The sequence below is a fragment of the Cupressus sempervirens genome, chromosome 1, assembly GCF_028749045.1.
Source record: "Cupressus sempervirens isolate cs-2001-9-10 chromosome 1, ASM2874904v1, whole genome shotgun sequence".
Lineage (NCBI taxonomy): Eukaryota > Viridiplantae > Streptophyta > Pinopsida > Cupressales > Cupressaceae > Cupressus > Cupressus sempervirens.
The window spans coordinates 323,757,900-323,781,327 of record NC_143118.1 but is presented as its reverse complement, the minus strand read 5'-3'; the positions used below and the strand labels follow the sequence as shown (position 1 = coordinate 323,781,327).

Genomic DNA, 23,428 nt, shown 5'->3' with positions numbered 1-23,428 from the left:
GTAGAGGGGGTGTGGGCCTCAAAGATTTAATATCTCAATAAATTGCTCTTGCTGTTAAATGAATTCTTAATGGTTTTGTGGGAATGAGTCTTGGAAGGTGATGAATCGGAAATAATGTTTAGTTGGTTGTTCGTAAGAAAGCCAAATAGTGAAAGGATTACATCATCATGACTTTTATTTTGGTGAAGTCTGAGCCACTGTATTTGGTTATAAGGTTATTAAAAGTATTTGGAAGGCTTGGGCATTGGTCAAAGGTTGATTTAGATAAAATCATGGATGTCACAAGTAGGTCCATATGTTGGGATATTCATACTTTAAGGCTGTTCTGCTAAGGCTTGGTTTGATAAGGGGATTTATGGTTTCATTTATATTTGCTGACAATCAGCTCAAAGGTTGGTATAGCATCATTTCTGATTTTGAGCTCCCCCAAAGCCAAAGGACTTTTTTTACATTGCAAGAAGCTTGTCAAAATTTTTGATTTCCTCTTCTGCTGAACTTTTATACCGAGATCTTTGAGAATCTTGAATGGTGGGACAAGGTTGCTATTGAGAAAGTTAATATTAAAACATCTGCCATTCCCTTTTCTTCGCCTTGGATCCCTATAATTTCATGAATAGCTGCTGGAATCTTTCCCTTAGTCAGTCCTAGTGGTCTAAGGTCTTCAAAATACTCCTGTCATTGAAGCCAACAATTCTGTTCTTAGGTGGCTTCTGCTACTCAAATGGCTTCTTGTTGACATGTCCTTTCTTAGAAATGGTAACAATTGTTTCTCAGTCTGTAATTGTACAGAAATTGTTGAGCATCTTTTCTTTGAATGTGCATATGCCAGGGATGTTTGGAGTCCTTTCTCTAGTAACATTGGGGGTTGGAAAAGGTCTAGTAATAATTCCTGGTACAAGGTTTTATTTTGTTATGTAGATAGTCTAAATGTTTAAATTTTACAATAGCTATTGGTTTGCCTTCACTTCCAAGCTTCTTTGGTCCTTGTGGAAAATGAGAAATGAAGATGTATTTCTAGGGAAAGAGGAGGCAGATTACTGTGGCCTATAGGAGATTGACCATGTTTTATATTGCGATGTAGGTTACTCTTATATTAGAGATATCTAATGAGAAGCTGAAGAATTGTTTGACATTGGCCAAACAAACATTAAAAAAGCAGAGATCAAATTTGCCGAGTTTTGGCCCTATGCAAAAGAAGGAAAGGATAATTTGTCAAAGCTTACTCAATCTTCCGAATAAACACTGAAACGATTATCTTATGAGATGTAGCTAGAAGATATGAATTTGAAAGAGAAAACTAACAAGCTTTTTTCAGATGTTGATCTGAAAGTGGTGGAATTAAATGACAAGAACTTGTCTGAGATCTCCCTTCCTCTTGGCTTTTTTGAGTGGAACCTAGGTAGTGAGAGTTCAAATATTTGAGTATGCACCAGTAGTTGACTTAAACTGGCAGTATTTTGGATGTTATTATGATTTCTTTTTGGTCTTCATTACAGAAATTACTATGCTATTACAGATCTATGTAATTACGGAATTATCTTTTGATCTTTGTAGTAGAAACAATCTTTTTTTTTAACTATGTTTTGATGTTGGGTATTTAGGTTGCTGTAACTGAATGCTTGTTGTGCCAAGGTTTGGATAGTGAGCTCACAGTTTAATCTACATTTCTCTGGTAAAATATAATCAATTTTAAAAATGGAGAAAGATGAGACAGCAGGAGGTATGTTATCATTCAAATCTACTGATTAGCTTTATCTTATCTTGATATTATAAATTATTATTTTGGAAAGAGTGTTGGAGGCTATAAAAGGGAGCATGGTTACCAAAATATTTAAAAATCTACCCTTTTCTTTTAGTTAATGGGTAATTACAAGCATAGTTTGCAAACCCTGCATGTCCTCACTAAGTTGCTGAGTACTCACAGCTTTTTCAACCATGCAAGTGGCTGTAGGGTGAACTCTTGAATCCAGGGATGGGTTGGAGACAAAAGTTCACCTTGTTTTTTTGGTGAGTACTTGCGAAAACTTGACAAGTCCAACCTCCTAACTCGCTCATATAAGAAAAAATGTGTCGATGTAGGTTAAATTTGGGTTAAACTTAAAATGCAGTTTTGTATCATTTTTTCCTTTAAAACCATGCATTCACCTCTTCATTGAACACACACCAGCAAGAATGATTTTTATAGCATATTGGGAAGACTTTTAAGGTGATTTGAAGAAGATTTTAGAATCTCAAATCTACAAGAAGTTAGTTCAAAACTTGACAAGTCCAACCGCCTAACTCGCTCATATAAGGAAAAATGTGTCGATGTAGGTTAAATGTGGGTTAAACTTAAAATGCAGTTTTGTATCATTTTTTCCTTTAAAACCATGCATTCACCTCTTCATTGAACACACACCAGCAAGAATGATTTTTATAGCATATTGGGAAGACTTTTAAGGTGATTTGAAGAAGATTTTAGAATCTCAAATCTACAAGAAGTTAGTTCCAATATTGTTCCCCCCTCCCCACCCACCCCAAGCATTTAGTTAATTTTTTTAGCATGTTAAACAATTGAATTGAATTGATTCTATTTGTCTAAATTTGTTACACAATCTTCTGACATGATACACAACCATTATTTTAGAGGAAGCCTTCCCACACCTTCTGTCAGAAATTAGGATGCAAACACAGTTGAAGTCAAAACCTTCGGGAGCGTGTTTTTTTGACACAATTTAGTATTTTTTTAAGCTATTTAGTTTTGGCCCCTGTTTTGCCAATTATTTGTTTAGTAAATGTTTTTGGGCTTTCTGAGCACTCTATGAGTCCAAGTTTGCAAACTATGGTTAAACGAATTAGTTACAAATAGAAATACTACATATAACGCCTTGGACGTAAAAACTAGAGGGAGTAGTTTTTCAAGAAAGATTGGATATACTGGTTTGTAGGAAGAAAGATCTTGGAGCTCTATAATTTTGATATAAATAGAGAAAAATATATAGTTGCTGGTCTCTGTGCTAGTTACAGATTTGTAAGAGTTGTTTCTTCTTTGCACTTGTGACCATCTAGCAACAGTCTTCAGGATTGTACATTTTGCTTGTCTATTGTATGGTTCCTCAATGCAGGTTTCCATGCTCCTATTTTGCTGTAGTCTTCTTGGTTATCACCAAGATCATATCACACAACAAAAAAACTTCCTAATACACATGCCAAACTGCAAATATTTAATGCTAGGATACCTATTGTTTTTCTGTTATTTTTCTGAGTGTGATCACTCATTTCTTTGCTTCTGATTTGAATATTCATTTTTTGTGTTGCTGCCATTTCTTTATGTTTTTAAATTATTTTGTTTTGCTGCTAGCGTATTAGTCTGACCCAATTTTTACTGCTGCTGTTGGGCCAAAATGATTATGGGTGTAGAAAGTAGCTAGTCTGAGTGCTCAAGTAGAAGGTTTTGACAGAACCGAATATATTTGTGACTCAAAGCAACAAGAAGTGGGAAGGTAGGTGGTGTGCTTCCCTTCAGGCTTCCGAGGCAGAGGTCTAAAGTAGTGGTTTTGGTGGGCTCCCCTGGGCTTCTGTTCTGCTATCTATTTCAATAGCTTAAATGGGTGATGGCGAAATTTCAGTCACTGCCTCGAAGAAGAGAGCAGCACAAATGCAACTCACAAGAGGTATTGATTTTGATGCTGAGGATAAGGAGGGTCGTATTTGTGGGCAAGAAACAAAAGATTTTCACATGGCAAGGGAGGATGTCTTGGCTACTAGAAAGTTTATTAAGGTGTGTCAATCCCGGTCCTATTCTGAGGGAGCCTCTAGTCCATTTGCAGCCATAAATTTGGTTAATCCTGCTGCTGCTTCACAAGTGGACGAGGTTTCTAAGGATACAAATGAATTTAGTAATCAGGCTGAGATATCACCTGAAAGAGAGGTCATTGAGGTTGGAGAGTTTGCTTTGAAGGAAGTTGATGAAAAGGAGATAGTTCTCAATTCATCAGATCTAAACTCAGGAGAACCCACCAGTGGGAAGAAGGAATTGCAAGGAGAATCATCAAATCTCAAGCATACAAGCCTTGATACAGAGGAAACAGACACAGGATATTCAAACAAGGAGAAAACTGAGAAAGAAGAGGGGGAAGAGGGTGAGGAGAGGACAAAAAAGAAAACTTTGGAACGAAAACAACTTGCTGCTGTCAAAACATTTCAACAACTTTCTACTGCACGGAATGCTTTCACAGGAATTTCCGGAACTGGGTTTTCATGCTCCTCGTTTTCCTTTGATACTAAAATTTTGCCTTTTGGATCAACCCCAAAGTTTGGTTCTTTTAGCACAGGATCTGCTTTTGGTTCCGCATCCAGTGCAGTGTCTGTGGGTGGCACAGGTTCGTTTGGGACAAAATTAAGCAGTGATGATTTGGGTCCGTCTGCTGCTTCGGGGGATTCAGGCAATAGTTCTCATCCTCTCCAGCTATTTGGAACAGCAGCAGTTGACACAATTCCAAGAATTGGAAGTGGGATGGGAACAACTCAGGAAGTACCCATTGAGACTGGTGAAGAGAAAGAAAAACCAGTATTTACTGCTGATGCTGCTCTATTCCAGTATATAAATGGGGGATGGAAGGAACGTGGCAAAGGTGAACTTAGGTTGAACATTCCTACAGAAGATGCTGGAAGAGCAAGGCTTGTTATGAGGGCCCGAGGTAACTATAGATTAATCCTTAACACCAATATATATCCAGATCTGAAATTGACTGGAATGGAGAAACGCGGTTTTACTTTTGCTTGCTTCAACAATGCCGGGGAAGCTAAAGAAGGCCTTGCAACCTTTGCACTGAAGTTTAAAGACAGTTCTGTAGCTGAAGATTTCCAGGCAGCTATAGAAGCACACAAAGGCAGATCACTGGATGAGTTAAAAACACAGGAGAATCTGCCAGTGTCTGTTGAAAATCCACAAATTCTTAACAAAACCCCTGAACCCTGATAGCAAGGAAGCTATTTCTTTACTTGGATCATCTACAAAGGAATTTTTTGGGTAAAGTGGCCACACAGCGCATCTGTTTTCATCCTTACAATCTGATAAACTCTCATTTTCTGCTATGGGGCTTTAGCTCTAAAACTTCTTTTCTTCCTTCTTTGTGGAACATGCACTGCTTTGGCCGTGGCTCATGGGGTTTCATAAATAGTTTTATGCTGCAACCCTTGGCCATCAAGTTTGCCTGGTCTCATATGTTGCATTGGCTGCAAATGTTCAAGGGGTGTTTGTGAGCTCCAAACTGAACTCAGGTCCCTTATGCAGCAAGTGGTCAAATTCACTACCAGGTCCCTGACTATTGGATTTGGCTCATTTAAATAGGTGCAGAATTCAAATCAGCTTCCAAATTTTCTTCATGTCTAATTACAAAAACAAAATTTTGCAGCCTATGAGGTCCATGCAATTTCATGGTAAACAAAATTTAAATGCTGCACAAATGTAAATGTACGCTTGCTCTATGAGATCTTTGCAAGTTTTCCTTTTCACAATTTTACTCATGCCAACTTCAGTAGCAGAAATTTCTTTTACAATAATTATTTAATAACTATGAAGAGAGAAAACATGAAGTTTTTTAATGTAATGTACTTTCTCTATATGTTGATTGTTTAATGCTACAAGAATGGTGTAGATATTACATGAAATAGTGGAAATAATTGGCACGGTAGTATGAAACTGTTGGAATGTTTTGATAATCAAACCATTTTTTTGCTATGTCCTGTGTTTGGGTTACTGTGATAAAGATTAACTTCCAACTTCAAGCATAAGTTGATAAATCTGAGTGATGCATGCAACTAATCTAATTGTCATGTGTTCCTTTGCTTACAGGCAAAGATCAGATTCAGCTTACAGGTTTGCCATATAGTTAAAGATAGTTCCATATGCTATGCTTAGGGGATGGATTCTATTTTTGGGGTTGAATGTCCTTATTCTTCTGATTTATGTTCATTTTTTTGGAGCTTTTTTTCTTCGTTTGACCAATCATTGTCTGCTTCTTTTTTCCTTTACATCACATGGCTCAGATTTTTCTACGAATTACAAAAACTGAACTCCCAAACGTTTCTCATTCTCTCTATCTTCACTGTGCTCTCTTTCATCCTGATGATAGATCATGGAGTGTGATCTGAAACACTGATGCAAAAATGAAATATGCAATCTAATTCAGAAGCACTGCAAACAATTTCTTGGATTCTGGAAATCTATTGGCATTGATAGAACACCCAAGCCAATAACTTGCTGGCTGCTGTTTGGTATTTTAAAGTATTGGAATCTGCAGACATAGCATCTAAACAAAGGTATACATAAGAATACAAATTCAGTGTCCTGTATACATACAGATAGTAGGGAAAATTGCAGAGATAACAAACTAATTGTTTTGTAGCTTGCACTGTCCTGAATCTTTATTATTGAAGACATGACAAATGTCTTTGTAATCATCAGATAACCATGTAAATCTGTTGCCTCTGGTTCCCAGTTGCTAGATATCTATATGCCTAAGCTCATAAGTACCGAGCTATTTTAGGAAACTGAAAACTTTGAAAGGGGGAAGCCAATCTTTTGTTGAAAAACTTGAGCATTAAAACTAAATGTATTCCTTCATATCCTTTGAACCTTGGTAGGGGGTAATTGACACTTTTGGAAGTACCGATATGTTCAAAGAAACCTAGTGTTGACCTTAATCTTTAAAGGTTAACAATCTAATTAAACAATCTAATTAATTTAACATTTTGCACTTCTCAATCAAATTTAGGCTTACATGTCAGATAAATGATGTTGCAGAGATTTGGTTGAGCCTGTTGAATATTATATCAAGGGATCTCTTAGTTTTTTCATGGCTTGTACTTTTCTTGTTTGTAATGTGAAAATCTTTTCACAGCCTCCTTCAGCATGGCATTGGAAGATTAAGTACTTCTTTATTGATTGTGGCATTGTTGGCTCAATCCCAACTTGTTATCCTGTCCATGCCTCTGAGGATCTTTTTTGGACTTTTCCTCTGTGTGAATGATTTGATTCTTATAGGCAAGAGAGCTGACATGATTACTGGCATAAGAAGTAAGCTTATAAAGGCTTTGGATTCAAGTGTCGTTTGTTGCAGTATTTTCTTGGCATCCAAGTTTTTCTTTGGAATTAAATGATGGGATTCTCCTCTCACAACCTAATTATGCTTCCAATCTGGTTAAAAAGCTAGTACAGAACATTTGAAAGTACATCCAAGTTGTGAATTTGATATTTGTTGCTGATTGTGAAATAGAAGAGAGAATGGATAGAGATTTCTTCTTGATCAAGTGACTGAGTCCGTACTAAGGCTCGATGCAGACCTTTTGTTCATCCCGGTCTGACCCTCAGGCAGCGTTTGTGCACGCAGCCAGAGTAGCATCACTCTCATAATAATAAGAGTACTAAATGTCAAGCTAATAGTACAATCTATGATAGATGATCCCTCACTTCATTGCCTCCCAATCCAAGTTACTGGTTTGGGTTTGTGTCTGGGTTTCCTGGCATGACCATATTTTTTTCCACAGATTTTCTGTGACTGGGTTCACTAATACATTTTACACAACACGCGCGTGTGCACATGTATGCACATAGTTGCCAACTGATTCCTTAATCCAATAAGGGTTCTTTGCCTTACTTTAGGGTTGGGGTGAAGTCGCTATTTTGATTTATAGGGCTTTTTAAATTTTTACAGCCTGGACCCAATGGCTGACCTAGTTTCATTCTAAGCAGATGAGGCGATAGGAACAAGGGCAGTAAGAGTGTAGGAAAAGATATTTCCTCTATTTATCCAGGGAAAGGAGTCAAGGGAGACAGATGAGTGAATGGACATGCCTTACAAGCAGAAGTTTTGCTTTGACCTGCTGCTGGCCACTTTTCTGAATCTTCAGATTGCATGTGCACGTTTGGTTGGACCTTTTGAACGCCATAATCTTTTTGGTCATGTTTCAGATGCTCGTGATCCAACAACAAAAGCTTTCGGAGCACTAATAGATTTAGGACTCACTTAGGGGTTGGCTTATTCATCAGTCAATGCTCTAGCTATGGATAATCTGTTTGTTGAATAAATATTACATCTTATTCCACATATCATGATTGGATTACTAGACAATAGCTAGTGTGTGCAACTGAATCTCCTGAGAATTCTAAGAGCGCTGGATATTAACATTACATCACAACTTAGACATAAATTAGAAATCAACAATGGAAGTCCAAGAGTCAATCACGATCATGATCTAGAATATTTCTGTTTACCTGGGATTTGTGGTTCTATGTTTTATAATTATCTTGACCTTTGCTTGTATTTGACTTGGGATTTTCCATGCCACCAGAATTTTCTCTCATCCTCCTATCATTTGTCTTGCCATCATGATCACCATTACCTATAGCTTACCTTCGTAATTTTGGAGGTGGTTTGTTTGTTGGACCTTGCACACTTCTTCATACCTTTTAAGCCGATTAGTAGTTTTTTGATCTTTACAGGCCATGCTAATAGAATTTGATGAGCATTGATCTAAATAGCACATAAATGCATTTACTGGAGGTGCAGCTGAAAATGCTGCTATATCTTTGAATTGAACTAGTGAGAAAAGTTTTTGAAAGGAGAACCAGAGCCCTCCTGATATTAGGAAGGGAAGGAGTTGTTCAAGTGCTTCTGCTCTAAGTCCAACAAAGTCATAATATTTTTGGTTGTTGAAATGACATCATCTTGCAAATAATCTGAATGTCGTCACTGCCTTTCACTTGCTTAAAATACCCTACTACACAATGAAATAAACTTGAACTTGTGTGGAAATCGAAAAGTCCTGTGTGAAACCTTGTAAATTCAAAATTGGAGTGTAAATCTCGAAAGAAGTTTCTTAAGCAGAAGTGTGAAGGATTGGTTATCTACTTACCTTGTCTTTATATATATATTTCCATTGATGAATTTAGGGAGATTGTAGAGATTGCTAGGGGAACCATAAATTTTCATACATGGAAAATATCTTCGTAAAGAAATAACTACTCTAGCCTTTGGTATCATGTCTTTTTTTATATTTATATTTTTTTTCCATCAATAAATTTTGGGAGATGGTAGAGATTGCTAGGGAAACCATTAACTTTCATACATAGAAAATACCTTAGTAAAAAAAAAACTACTCTAGCCTTGGTATCATGTCTGATTGTTTATAAAGTTCTTGTGTGATATTTGCCTTCCTAGCAGTTCCAGACCTTATATGTAAATTTGTTAAATTGTTTGCATATATGTTCTTCTGCACCTCTGGGTATCTAAACTATATGCGGTACCAGTTGGAGATGACTGCTGAATTCCACAACTCCCAGAGTTCACCTGCAATTAAAAGAGGCCAATCTCATGGAGAGAAAAAGTAGACTCTGTGCTTGCTACCTTGAAAAATGATTTGATCAAAACAAGCATCTGAATTTGCATCTATTTTGAATGGAATAGATGATTATAATGATGAATAATGAATCCTTATAAACGCAAATGACCAAAATGTAGAAAAACTCTCCTAAGTTTAGCTTAAGCTTAATAAAGGGGGACCTAATTAATTAATTGATGTTTGTTAATCAATTGGTTGATTTTTCTAATTTATTCTAACACCCCCCTTAACTACAACTTAGGGAGAAGCTGAAAACCTAATGATGAATATACAAATGGGTTCATGGATGGGTCTTGGCTACAAGCCTTGACAAGGTAAAGTTGGAAGACAAAGCATGATAGAATGCCTGCAAACAAATTCCTTCTCTTAGGAACAAATAAATCCATTGGTGATTGGAGCAGCCATTCCTATAAGTTGGATGAACGAGGAATCCAAATCCAAGATCATGTCTCCGAAAATTGCTCAAATGTTCAAATGATGGAGTTAGGTGATTTCAATCCAGAATCCTTGAAGACTGATGCAAAATAAGCTCTAATGACAATTATGATGGGGCTATCTTGAAGGATGAGATAAATATCCCCAAATTAGTCCTCCGAATCTGTAGTACGAGATTTGACAGGCACAAATTATATGTTTCCTAGATATGAATCCTAAGTGGTTGTCTTTCGGAGAGGATGAATGTCTTGTTGTATTGAATCCATAGGAGCCATGGATGTGGTGATAATAATCTGAACAAGAACATAATATGGAGATTGGGTTTCAATATTGAGAGTGAGAGCAAAGAGACAAATCTCTAAATCATAGTTATAAAATCTAGACTAGGCATAGACTTGCAAGCCCCAAAATTTAAAAAACTTGGGATTCAACAAAAACTTAAAGAAAAACAATGTGTTTTTTATCGAACATTTGAAAAAAAAAATGATTAGAAAAGACATAGTACAAAATTTGTAGAATAGGCATAAACCATAACGGGGTTGAGGAGCAATGCCCCTCCTTAGGGTGATGCCATCAATAGGATTTAGGTGTGGTGCTCCCCATTGGGTTTGTTGAAAATGTAGCATTAGTCGGATACTTGATATCTGGTTATTGCTCAAACGAGTTGATGTTAAACTTACATATACATGCATGTGTGTGTGTGCACACGTATTAAATATCTATGTAAAGTATTCTGATCTGATTTTTCATATGGTTAGATCTAATATTGGTTCATGCTCTCATAACCAGTGTTCATATCTCAGATTATACATACTGATCATAACTGTGATTGATATCACAGTCATACGTGACTGCAAATATTGTCGTATGCATTCATGGTCGGCATTCATGAACAGTCGAACTGACTGTGATCGGGCAATTCACAATACACGATTATCATATATGTTTAAGTTCCTCCCATATGTAATCACTGTTGATAATCAAGTGTTATAATTTGTTATTTTGTTATGAAGGGTCACCTTATGTATTAGGCATGACGCTGCGGTCCCAAAGGGTACATAGAGTCATGTCTATACACAAGGCATGCCCGTACACTGATGTATATATGCAGGGATAACAGATTGCTTGGAAACACATCAACACCACATGTTAATACCTTCAATCTGCACTTGCATATTCTCCTGCAATATATATATGAAAGGTGAGTACTGTTCGACTGAAGATTAATATTCAAGTAAAAGATCATAATTTATATAAGTCATTGAATTAACAATTCTGCTGTTGCTAGACAATATCATTGAAGGGTTTGCAAAGTATTCCATCTCATTGTTATCTGAAAATTGAATTCAAACATATACTCTACCTAGATCCTATTTCCTTAACATGGTATCAGAGCAAGGCTGGTAGAACAAGCATTTAAAACCGACAGTGATAATTGCCCCAAGGTTGCTGAAATTACTTGAACAAATCAATCATGGTGAATAATATTAGAGTTGAGGATAGATTGGAAGGTGCCTCTAATTTTGTTTCATGGAAAATTTGAATCATAGCAATACTGCAAGAACTTGAATTGGAGTCATTTATAGAAGAAATAAGAAAATGCCTAAAGATGAAACATAAAAGACAACATGGAAAAGGCATAACAACAAGGCTAAGAAAATAATCATTGATGGAGTTAAAGACCATATTCTTCCATCAATAGCAAAATTAACTACTGTTTATGAAGTGTTCAAAACTATTCAAGATACATTTGAAATAAATAATGCTAGCGGATTGCTTACATTAAAACAACTCCTCATCAACATCAAAATGGATAAAGGAGATACAATCTCATCATATTTCTCGAAAATAACTGAGTTAAGGGACCAACTCTCTACCATTGGAAATAATGTAGACGATGTGGAACTATCTCTAATAGCACTTAGAGGATTACCATTATCATGGGAATCTTTTATCCAATGCATTAGTCGTCTCTCTCTACCCAAATTTGATCAACTAAAAAATCATTGCACTCAAGAAGAGTCACGATTAATCTTAAGAGGTATTGACTCTAATAAGGAGGAAGAGATTCAAGCATTGCATGCAAAATCAAATAACAAAAAGGTAAATTCAAAAGGTAGAGAGGAAAGAAAAACAAAAACTATAAGAAAAAAGACCTATCCAAAGTTCAATGTTAAAAATGTGACAAATTTGGACATACTTGCATGTATTGTTTGGAAAGAAAGAAAAATCCTATCAACATGGTCGAACTCAAAGAAGGGGAAAACTCATTATTCTTCCTTACCTTGTCAAGTGAGTTAAACACTAATAGAAACACTTGGATAGTGGACAGTGGAGCCTCTAGGCATATCATCGGATTTAGAGATCAATTTGAAACACTTGAAGGATATTCAACTGAAGAAGTAACTATAGGAGACAACTCCACTTATCCTATGAAAGGATTTGGGACCTGCGTAGTACAACTGAATTTTGGAGTTAACTTGCACTTAAAAGATGTCCTATTTTTTCGTGGAATCAAAAGAAATCTTATCTCTATATCTGGTCTAGCAGATCAAGGGTATTAGATTGCCTTTCAAGAAAATAAAGTCTTGTGTTGGTCGAAAAATTCAAACATTGAAAACACTATTTCTATTGGATTTAGAGAAGGGAGTCTACACAAACTTTGTTATTCCTCAAATCTAGCCCTAAATCATCAAATTGGGAAAACAAATGAGATTGGCGTAGAAGACTTGTAAAAGGCAATCCTAACCTTAAACCTCCGAGCTTTACCTTCTATAGAGAAAATTGGAAAAGGCTTACCTAACCTTAAACTTGAACATGAAGGGGTATGTAAAGGGTGTGCATTAGGAAAGAACCCTAAAACTCCTTTTCATCATAGTGAACATAAATCAAAGAGCAGTCTTGAACTTAGTCATACTGACCTATGTAGACCCATGTTAGTACCTTCATTAGGAGGATACTCTTACTACATCATCTTTGTGGATGATTATTCTAGAAAAACTTGGATATATTTCTGTAAACTAAAAGAGTCAAATGAGGTTCTATCCAAATTCAAAGAATTCAAAGCCTTAGTTGAAAATCAAACAGGGAAGAAGATCAAAATTCTAAGATTTGACAATGAAGGAGAATTTATCTCCGAGAACTTTAAAGAATTCTATATATCTGTTGAGATTAAGAGCGAGTATATTGTACCGTATAATCCTCAATAGAATGGAGTAGCAAAAGGGAAGAATAGAACTATTATTGAAGTAGCTAAGGCTATGATGCACGATCAAAATATGCATACCAGATTCTAGGCCGAACCATCCAATACTACTATATATATTCCAAGCAGATGCCCTAATGCAATTCTAAAAAATATAACACTAGAAGAAGTCTTCTCAGGGAACACGCCTGATCTAAGTCACTTACGAATCTTTGGTTGTCTTGTATATATTCACATTCCTAAGGAGAAAAGAACTAAACTAGAGTCCTCAGGAAAGAAAGGAATATTTGTCGGCTATAGTGATTCTTCCAAAGCCTATAGAGTATATGTGTCAGGGTCAAGGACAATTGAAATCAGTAGAGATGTTAAGTTTGATGAAGATATTGCATACAAAACTTTTAAAGATGTAGAAGAACCTAATAATGATTTCACCCCTGAGGATAATGAAAATTCTATGATTGAGAGGGAGAGTTATATAGAAGGCAATGGACCCACAACACCTAAAGACAACTCACTCAATAAGAAAAGGCCCTTATGGGCAAGGAAAATGATTGAAGAAAACAATGTAGCCACTACTAAAATCCTTAGAGAAACCAAGAGGACAAGAAATTATTCGTGTTATGTTACTCTTACAAATGACTCCGACTTTGAACCTTCAGATGTTCAAGAAGCCTTGAAATCCCATGCTTAGAAGGATGCCATGGTTGAGGAATATCAATCTATATTGAAAAATGATGTTTGGGACATTGTACCAAAACCCAGAGATAAATCAGTCGTCTCCTCAAGATGGTTATCAAAATAAAATAGGCACTTGATGGCAGCATTGACAAATACAAGGTTGGGTTTGTGGTCAAAGGATTTTCACAGAAGGAAGGACTTGATTATGATGAAACATTTGTTCCTGTTGCTCGTTACGTGTCTATTAGAACCATAATTGCTATAGCTGCATCCAAAGATTGGAAGGTACATCAGATGGATGTAAAGACAACATTTCTGAACGAAGTCATTAATGAAGTATACTTGGAACAACGGAAAGGGTTTGCTATCCATGACAAGAAATCACATGTGTGCAAACCAAAGAAAGCACTATAGGGTCTTAAACAAGCCCCTAGGGCATGGTATGAGAGGATAGATAGCTACCTTGTCAAACTAGGGTACTCAAGGATGAAGCAGAACCTAATATATACTTCAAGAAATCAAAGAGAGATTTGTTAATACTAGTTCTCTATGTTGATGATCTTCTGATAATAGGCGACAACCAACTTATTACAAAATGCAAGCAAGACCTTATATCTCAATTTGAGATGAAGGATTTAGGTCTTCTACATTACTTCTTAGGATTAGAAGTAAGACAAAAGGAAGAATATATTTTCCTAAATCAAGGGAAGTATACTATTGACATATTAAACAGATTCTGTATGATGGACTGCAAATCGTTATCCACACCTATGGAGACAAATCTTCATAAACTCAAAACTGAAGCACATGACTGTGAGGCTATTGATCTATCATATTACAGACAAATAATTGGATCCTTGATGTACTTGGTGAACACACTTTCTGATATTTGTTATGCTACAAATGCCCTAAGTCAATTCATGTGTGAACCTAAGAAGATCCATCTCATGGCAGCAAAGCACATTTTGAGATACTTGCGAGGCACTATTGGGCTTGGTCTAAAATATGACAAAGTTGAGTTACAACTCCATGGTTTTTCAGATTCTGATTGGGCCGGATGTTCCACTGATTAGAAGAGTACTACAGGATGTTGTTATAGTCTTGGTTTTGCAATGATATCCTGGTTTAGTAAGAAGCAATCTTTTGTCGCCTTAAGTTCCATTGAAGCAGAGTATATAGCTGCATTGATGGGAGCACGAGAAGTAGTTTGGTTGAGGAAGTTATTGGTTGGGCTATTTGGAAAGCCTCTAAAACCCATAGTTATACATAGTGATAATCGAAGCCATATCAAGCTCTCAGTGAATCCAGTCTTCCATAACAGATCCAAACATATAGAGATACCTGTTCACTATATCAGAGTTATGGTAGATAAGGTTGTCATCAAGTTGGAATATATCAGCACTAAAGACCAGTTTGCTGACATATTTACCAAACCTCTTGCAAAGCTAAAAGTGGATTACTTCAGAGGAAAACTTGGTATGGTAAAATTGTAATTGTTATTGTAACTCTTGAGACTAACAATCTCAGTTTTGTGATACATACGTACATACATAGATACATACATACATACATATATCTGTTCTCTTAAGTTCAAGAGTTACTGTTTGGATGTGTTTATTTGTGGAAAGATGACGATTCTTTCATATTATGAGATGTTAGTTCCCTATTGTGAGGTGACGACCTTAACAATAGGTTGACCTGTTATGATAAACTTCATTAACTTGTCCCAAAAAGTGCTGGATAAAATGATAACAAATGTATCATGATTGACTTGTGTTGTCCCGGAATAAGCCAGAAATCGTGATATTTCTTGTGTTGATTGGTTGCATTTCTGGCTCTTAGAATGAGCTGAGATCTTAACTCTCTAAAGGCAAGATTGTTATCTGATAGACTATACTTATGTATTGTCCCAAAATGTGTCGGAGATCAGATAACTGAAACTTCTCTCTAGAATATCTGTGTTGATGAGCATCTTAAGAATTCAGATCACCTTTGTGCGAGATAATCAAATCCTCCCTCGCTAAGAGGGAGTGTTGAAAATGTAGTATCAGTTGGATAGTTGATATCTGGTTATTGCTCAAATGAGTTGATATTACACTTGCACACACACACACACACACATATGTATACAAATATCTATGTAGAGTATTATGATCTGATTATTCATATGGTTCAATATAATATTGATTCATGCTCTCATAACTAGTGGTCATATCTTAGATTATATATACTGATCATAACTATGATTGATATCACAGTCATACACAACTGCAAACATTGTTGTATGCATACATGGTCGGCATTCATGAACAGTTGAACTGACTGTGATCAGGCAATTCACAATATACGATTATCATATATGTTTGGGTTCCTCCCATATGTAATCACCGAGGATAATCAAGTGTTATGATTTGTTATTTTTGTTATGAAGGGTTGCCTTATGTATAGGCATGACCCTACAGGCCCAAAGGGCACGTAGAGTCATCTCTATACACAAGGCATTCCCGTACACTGATGTATATATGCAGGGATAACAGATTTGCTTGGAAACACATCAACACCACATGTTAATACCTTCAATTTGGAACTTGCATATTCTTTTGCAATATATATATATATATATTAAAGGTTAGTACTGTTCGACTGAAGATTACTATTCAAGTAAAAGATCAGAATTTATATAAGTCATTGAATTAACAATTCTGTAGTTGCTAGACAATATCATTGAAGGGTTTGCAAAGTATTCCATCTCATTGTTATCTGGAAATTGAATTCAAACATATACTCTACCTAGATCTTATTTCCTTAATAGGGTTGAGGAGTAATGCTCCTTCATGGGGTTGCCCCAATTAGGGTTGAGGGACAATGTCACTTCACTATCTAAGCACAAAATTAAGTGTTTGTGATTCATTGTCTATAGAAGTTAAAATCATGCAAAACATTTAACATTACATAAAACAAATCATTAAGACTAGTTTTCACAAAAATTGCGAATTTTGTGATTTTTGGTCAAAAACAGCGGCTACTTTTTAGGTGAGCAATTCACAAAGGCTTTTGGCTTGGGAACTTGTGGGGAGTTCTTCAATTATCGTGTGAACCATCAAAACATGCAAGACATGTGACCTACTTAAGCTTCTTTAAAGCATCATCATCAAAGGATATGCTATCTACATCAACTAGGGTAATGAGACAATGTACAATAGGGTTCTCTTGGAATTGAGAGAGATGATGACCTCCATGGATTTACCAAAGTCTAGTTGAATGTGTGTGGGGACAATCAATGTTTGATACAACACATAGTGTCATGACCAACATTAGAATAAACCAATTCAACATGATCACTAATGTTATCCATGTTGATCTTCTCAATAGTGTGCTTGGTTCAGGTATGCTTCCATAAATATAAGGCGAAGTTTGAGCCACTTGAGTTGTATTAGGATGCTGATATGACAAGACTCATAATTACTCTCTTTTGGGATTATCGCAGAAGGATGAACAAAGAGCCATGGTACCTCAAATGATAAAATAGAGATCGACTATATTAATGCATTTGAAACATCTCAAATGAAATCATCTCATACAAATAGAACATTTCAAGGTGCCAAGATGTCCAAGTATCTAACTAGGATGTGAAATAGCAATAAATTGAATAAAAAATCGTTTCCCGATGCACATATAGATTTGGAGAGCTTTGAAATATTTTTCCAATGTTGCAAGAATCATGACAATTGGAAACAAAGGAAAAAGGTTGTGAGCTTGGAAGCAGATAATGATGATATAACTTTGATAGGTGATAAAATTTACTAGCTGCAAAATTTGATGATAAGACTTGCAACATTCGAAAGTACACGAAATTAACTCTTGCTTGAGCTCATAATTTCCAAAATCCAAGCACGTGCCCAAGTTATGGCCGATTAAAAAGCTAAATTTCCGTAAATGCTAGCTTTATATGGGCTTGTAGGGTATTGTATCAATGTCAGTTGAATGTAGTTGGTGGAATATGTATTTTTGGTCGGAATATCATTTTCTCATTAGTAGATTCATAGACCTCTATCGTGGGTGGCAAGTTGTGGGAATATGCATCTAAGGCTATAACAAGGATTGTTAGTTGACCATTAGTTATATTGGTGCTAGTAGTCCTGGAGCCATTGCGGGAGGGGTAAAATGCCATCAATAGTCTTGGAGTCCATATCAGATAGGTAAAGTAATGATGTTGATAGCCACAAGTAATTAGTCCATTGGGAGGGACAACAAAGCTTGTCAGAAAAGAACACACTAACAAATCAATGAAAGGCCTGGATTATATTTTAAAAATTTGCCATTGAATGCCAAAAGATGAGATCTTGTTCATGCCAAACCTAGATTGTACCTCGGTGGATGTCAAAGTCCTGTAGCATGGCCAAGAGGGTCAAAGCCCTACTTCTGGGCTTAGATTGGAAGAGTTGAGGACCCCGCTACAATCTTCCCACCAGATTGAGCTAATCAACTATAAGAGATGAAGTAGAGAGATGAGGAGCAAGGCAAGCATCCAACTAAGTAGACCACTTCATGTGGATGTCAAAGTCCTACCATTAAGGGTAAGGGGCCAAAGTTCTGCTCTTGGGCATAGTATGGGGTTGGCTTGACCAAGCCTATCATGACTCAATCCCTATGTTCAAATTTTTTCAATCAAATAAAAAATTGCATTTTTTGTTTGGACACAACTAGCTTACTAATATTAATAACCTATATACACTGGTGTTATCTTTGTGATTGCAAGTTCTATAATCAAGAGCATAATGAAGGAAAGTATTTTGGCTTAATTTAAAAGGGGACATTATATATTGATAGGTATAAGAAATTAGGCCATTTGGAGGGACAATAGAGCTTGTTGGAAAAGAACACACTAACAAATTAATGAAGTGCCTTGGTTATTTTTGAAAAATGCACCATTGAATGTCAAAAGATGACATGCCAAACCTAGATTGAACATTGAAGATGTATTTATTTTTATTTTTTATTTTATACCTTCGTACAACAAATTCTTGTGCAAGTTGAATGGCTGCCTTTGTTTAGTTGTGTTGTGCAGATTTTGTGCCTAGCATTTGATGTCCTTAAAATTTATTTGCCTTCATATGATATCAGATTTTCACAATTCATAGTGATTATTGCAAATTGTTTTGGTTTAGATTTTGTAGAATTTTTTTTTCATCATCAAGATGGTAAATTGGCTTTTGTCAACTACTCAATTTGGATTGGTGATCTTAGGGTTTTTGGGTTTCTAGAGGCAATGATGATTCTTGTTTTGCTCCATGATGCACCATTTTTCCCCCCTCAAATACAAATCTCTATCAACAAAAGACAAGTCACATATTGGTGCTTTGATATCATATTGGCGTTGATTGTTGAATCCCATAGTTCCTAGAAATAACCTGCAACCAAAACACTCATCATATGAAGAGAGACAGGAAGTAAATAATGCATGTTTAACTTTGAGAATTGATTTGATGCAACCAAGTATCTGATTATTTATTGAGTGGGATTGGATTGGATGATTACAGCGATGAACATTGAATCCTTATAAGAGCAAAAAAGCAACCCTTGATAAAATCCTTGGCGAGGATTAAATTTCTTCACAACAATTGTCCTTATTTTATGCTACATGACAAAAAAGCACATCACCTTAAATAGAGAAACACTTCCAAATTTAACTCAAGTATAATAAAATAAAAGGAGATCTAATGAATAAATTAATTATGTGATTTTTTTATTTTACCGCTGTTGATTTTATAACAGAATTTAAGACAAACAGAAAAAACAAGAATAATGAACACGAAGACACAGAAAATACCCTGGGGAAACCCTCCAACTTTTGCTTAAAATTATATCAAACTGAAAACAACGATAAGCACTCCTCTGAAATGTATCTGCAGACAATAAAATATACTTCTACGATATAATCACCCAGCATAGAATATCGAACAGAACAAATGGAATGCGATATGCTCTTTTACACAAGAGTTTCACTTGGCTATGAAGGGTTGGACTCTTCAGACTGGTTGTGAGGATAAAAGAAACTGTTACAAAGTAAAACGACATACTGAACTGCCGCATCTTACTTGAATTCCTCCGCGTCTTTTTGTGATTTCTACTGTTGAAATGATACAACAAAAGATGACAATAAGAATACCTGCTACGATGACTGTGTTGCTTAGACTTTGACAGCATATGAAGCAGTGACACAATACAGAGATGACTTTAAGAGTCATTTATTTAATTTGAATATGGAGAGAAATATCCCCTGCAGCTATATCATCAACAATTGTAACACCACCTCATCTTTTTGTTTTGTTGGCTTCTAGGGCAGGAGATTATGGAGGGACAAAAATAGCATATGCTAAATTGTAAATCACGCAAACTAACAAGTTTCCATGATTTTGACAGATGTTCAGGAGTAAGTACAAATATTACAAGAGTTGAGAACTTGGAACCATTTTGAGCACTCATTTAACTGCCAAGAGCATTCATATTTGAAATAATTTTACATCATCTTTACAGAACATTTTGCACAAGCAATGCACAATCCTCAAGTTTGCCTACCAAGCACCTCAGAGGTGTCTTTCTTGGTTTTCTGATGGCGATGACTCTCATTACAGACACACTAAAGTGTTTATTTCTGTTTTAGGCTCTCTAGGTCATAGAAGTGCACAATAACCATGCTCATGCTGAGAGATGGATTCTCCTAGTAGCCAATGACAAATTAATTTGGAGTTGATAAAGTTGACTAAATATTCTTACATTGACTAAAAAACTGCTTGGTAAGATAATCTTTTAATTCATATTTCTAGATTATTACAGTGGACAGTGTTCTTAATTTTATAAGACAGTAGCAAATGCAAGCATTTGACTGATGCATGGAATATTGTTTTGAAATCTGACTTGTCTTTTTAACCTGCGAATTTTTTTGAGTTTTGAAATCAGAAGTTAGAAAGATGATACAACATTAAATTTGTATTCTGTAGTTTGCATTTTCATCCCACATATGGACTTGAATCAAGGGATTTAAACATCTCTCTTCTTGGGTTCTGAAATTTGAAGAAATAGGTTTTCAAGACTTTTGACGTGTAAAAGGTATCTTTCAAATTACAATGGTCAAAATCACTGTGAAGTCAAACACTGAACATTAAGGATTAAGAGAAGCCAAGCTTAATCAATCCCAGGGTTTGTGAGATTGAAACAACACCTGCCTTTACTGCAGTGTGGATCTTCTAATAACCTCACACTACAGGAGGGCTTGTTTTATGATCCTCGAGTTTGGGATATGAAAAGACAAATCATAAGCCAAAAGGCTTGTATGTAAAAGGTGGAAATTACTGAATCATGAAGTCTGAACTTTAGTACGACTCATTTCCACAGTCTTATTTATGATAAGAGTTTCTGTTTGACAATCCACGTTTCTGCCTGTTTGTGGGAATTCATGGCTAATCTTAGGTTACATGTGGTCACGACAGTGGAATACAAAAGTAAATTAGCTGTCATTGATCTTAGCCTGGTTGGTATATCTCTAATATTGGAGGTGTCTAGTTGAACATTTTTTAATTACTAACTGTTATTTTTGCTTTCTTAGCTCTGTGGTGAAAGATCTAAACTTCTGCTGAATTTTTGGCAGTTCACAATTAAAGGGCAGGTTAATCAGTTTCTCTTTATTTGCTATGTTATTCTGTATCCTGCTGCTTCTAAATTGAATCACTATAGGTTAGGTAAGCTTTCATTTTTAAGGAATATGACATGTTCATTGCATGTCTTCAATAATCATGCCAGCTCTTATGAGTAAAAAATGATTTGATGTTCTTGACAAACATTTTAGGATGTCACTATAGGCATTTTTGTTCCTTGCAGTGATGATGGTAGATATAACAGAATTATTTCTTAAACTAAGCAAGATCAAGCAGATAGAGGTTTGATAGGAAGAATTAACGGGCCGGCCCCCCACATCTATCCAGTTCTTGCACAGTCTATCTTAAGATGATGATAGCTTAAGTGGTGTTTGATTGCAAGGTTGTCTCTATCCTTTTAAACAGTTTCATGCTTGATAGTTGCTTGATAGTTGACCCTTAATGGATATCTGCTAAATGTACAATAGCAAGCTGAATCGTTTTTAGCTGATTGTAGAAGAAAGCCATCAAAATTACCTGTTTAATCAAGAAAAGAAAAGAGCTAGCACTAAATAATCACCATATGAGGGAAGAATGCTGATCTTAATAACATATTTCTCAGCAGAGAAAATGTTGGTTACAGTACAATGCTGAGCACCATTTATCATAGTGAGAAAATGTTGAAACTTGCAAATTCCAGACTTGTATGTTGGCTCTCACATTTCTCTATTAGTATTGTAAATAATGGTTAAAATTGTCACGAATTGTGGTGTTATATTTGGTTGGAAGAATACTGACGGTAATTTTCTTAGAAAACTGTTCATTTGTGAGGAAGTCCCTGACACTTTTCCTCATGAGTTTGTGTCATATTATTGTTGGGAATACCTTTATTTAAGATAGCACGTTCCTAATGACTATTTTGTTCTTAGGAAAGTAAGAAGTACATCAATGGAAGACAAAGAATGGATGGAAAATTAGACGGGCAGTCATTGGCGAGAAGGTGCATGATGTGTAGAAGGCAAGGAGATGGCTTGCACAAGCAGTGATGTTGGGAACAAGGAAAATGCACATATAAGTTGATACTATTGTAATCACTTCCCACATTCAATTACTCGGTGACGATGCACAAGCAGTGATGTTGGGAACAAGGAAAATGCACATATAAGTTGATACTATTGTAATCACTTCCCACATTCAATTACTCGGTGACGAAAATCTGCGACCGTCATGGATTTGAGTGTAGGGCTCCAAATTTGATACAAATTTGAGTGCAAAACTAGGGTGCCGGATTTGAATGCACAGGTCAAAATTTGAATTCAAAACTAGCGATCTGTGTAATTTCAAGCACTAAAGGATAGAGGTGACTAAATATTTTATGAGGCTTTAAATCAGGGGCAGTTCTACCGAAGTATAAATGCAAAGCTAAATAGCTATTAATTTTAAATAGTATATAATATTTAAGTAGCATGGTTAAATAAGGACTTCACAAGCATCAAGCCTTTACAATCGCACAAAAAGCTTTACAACTAATCGCTATTTATTTTAAACATAATATAATATATAAATAAATAATATGATGAAATAAGGACTTTAATATCAAACCATTGCAATCTTACATAAAGAATCTAAATTTATGACTTACAATCTCAGTCTCAATACATATAATTCATAATAATTCAAGCACACATTTTCAAATTTAATATATTATAACAATATAATTTGGATGATGTATTTTTGGATATATGTAATAGTTCTACAAAATTTAGATATATATAATTAATAGTTAGATAAAATTTAAATTAGATATGCTTAAATCATAGTTATACAAAAATTCAAATTCGATATGCTTAAATAATTTTTAAAATAATATATTTCATTATTTTTTCTTAATATATTTTCTTTAGTTCATAAATAAATACTACACATCTTATTGTAGCACAATTGATTAACAATTCATCATCAACTTATTATATTCTATAGCTTAAATAATGATATATATTTTTATTGATCCTATAAACTAACAACAAGGGATAATTATATGCCTCTTGTGGGAGCTATTAGCAAATCAGATAATATTCTTACATTAAAGGAA

General features: G+C 35.5%; 1 protein-coding gene across 3 annotated transcripts in view; it reads left to right on the top strand.

Moving 5' to 3' along the window:
* LOC149577462 (nuclear pore complex protein NUP50B-like) overlaps window positions 1-22,780 on the top strand; it is a 31,168-nt gene extending 8,388 nt beyond the window's left edge. Inside the window, exons 2-3 of one of the 3 annotated variants that reach the window (XR_016363527.1) lie at window positions 3,400-5,421; window positions 22,266-22,780. Coding sequence is in view for 2 of the 3 variants with exons in the window: in XM_089823924.1 (XP_089680050.1) it covers window positions 3,587-4,960 (1,374 nt within the window). In the remaining variant the exon portion in view is untranslated. Of the gene's footprint in view, window positions 1-1,601; window positions 1,721-3,399; window positions 5,500-22,265 lie in introns of those variants that run through there. The other 2 variants (XM_089823924.1, XM_089823921.1) reach the window with 2 other exon arrangements.
* Window positions 22,781-23,428: the final 648 nt, after the last annotated feature.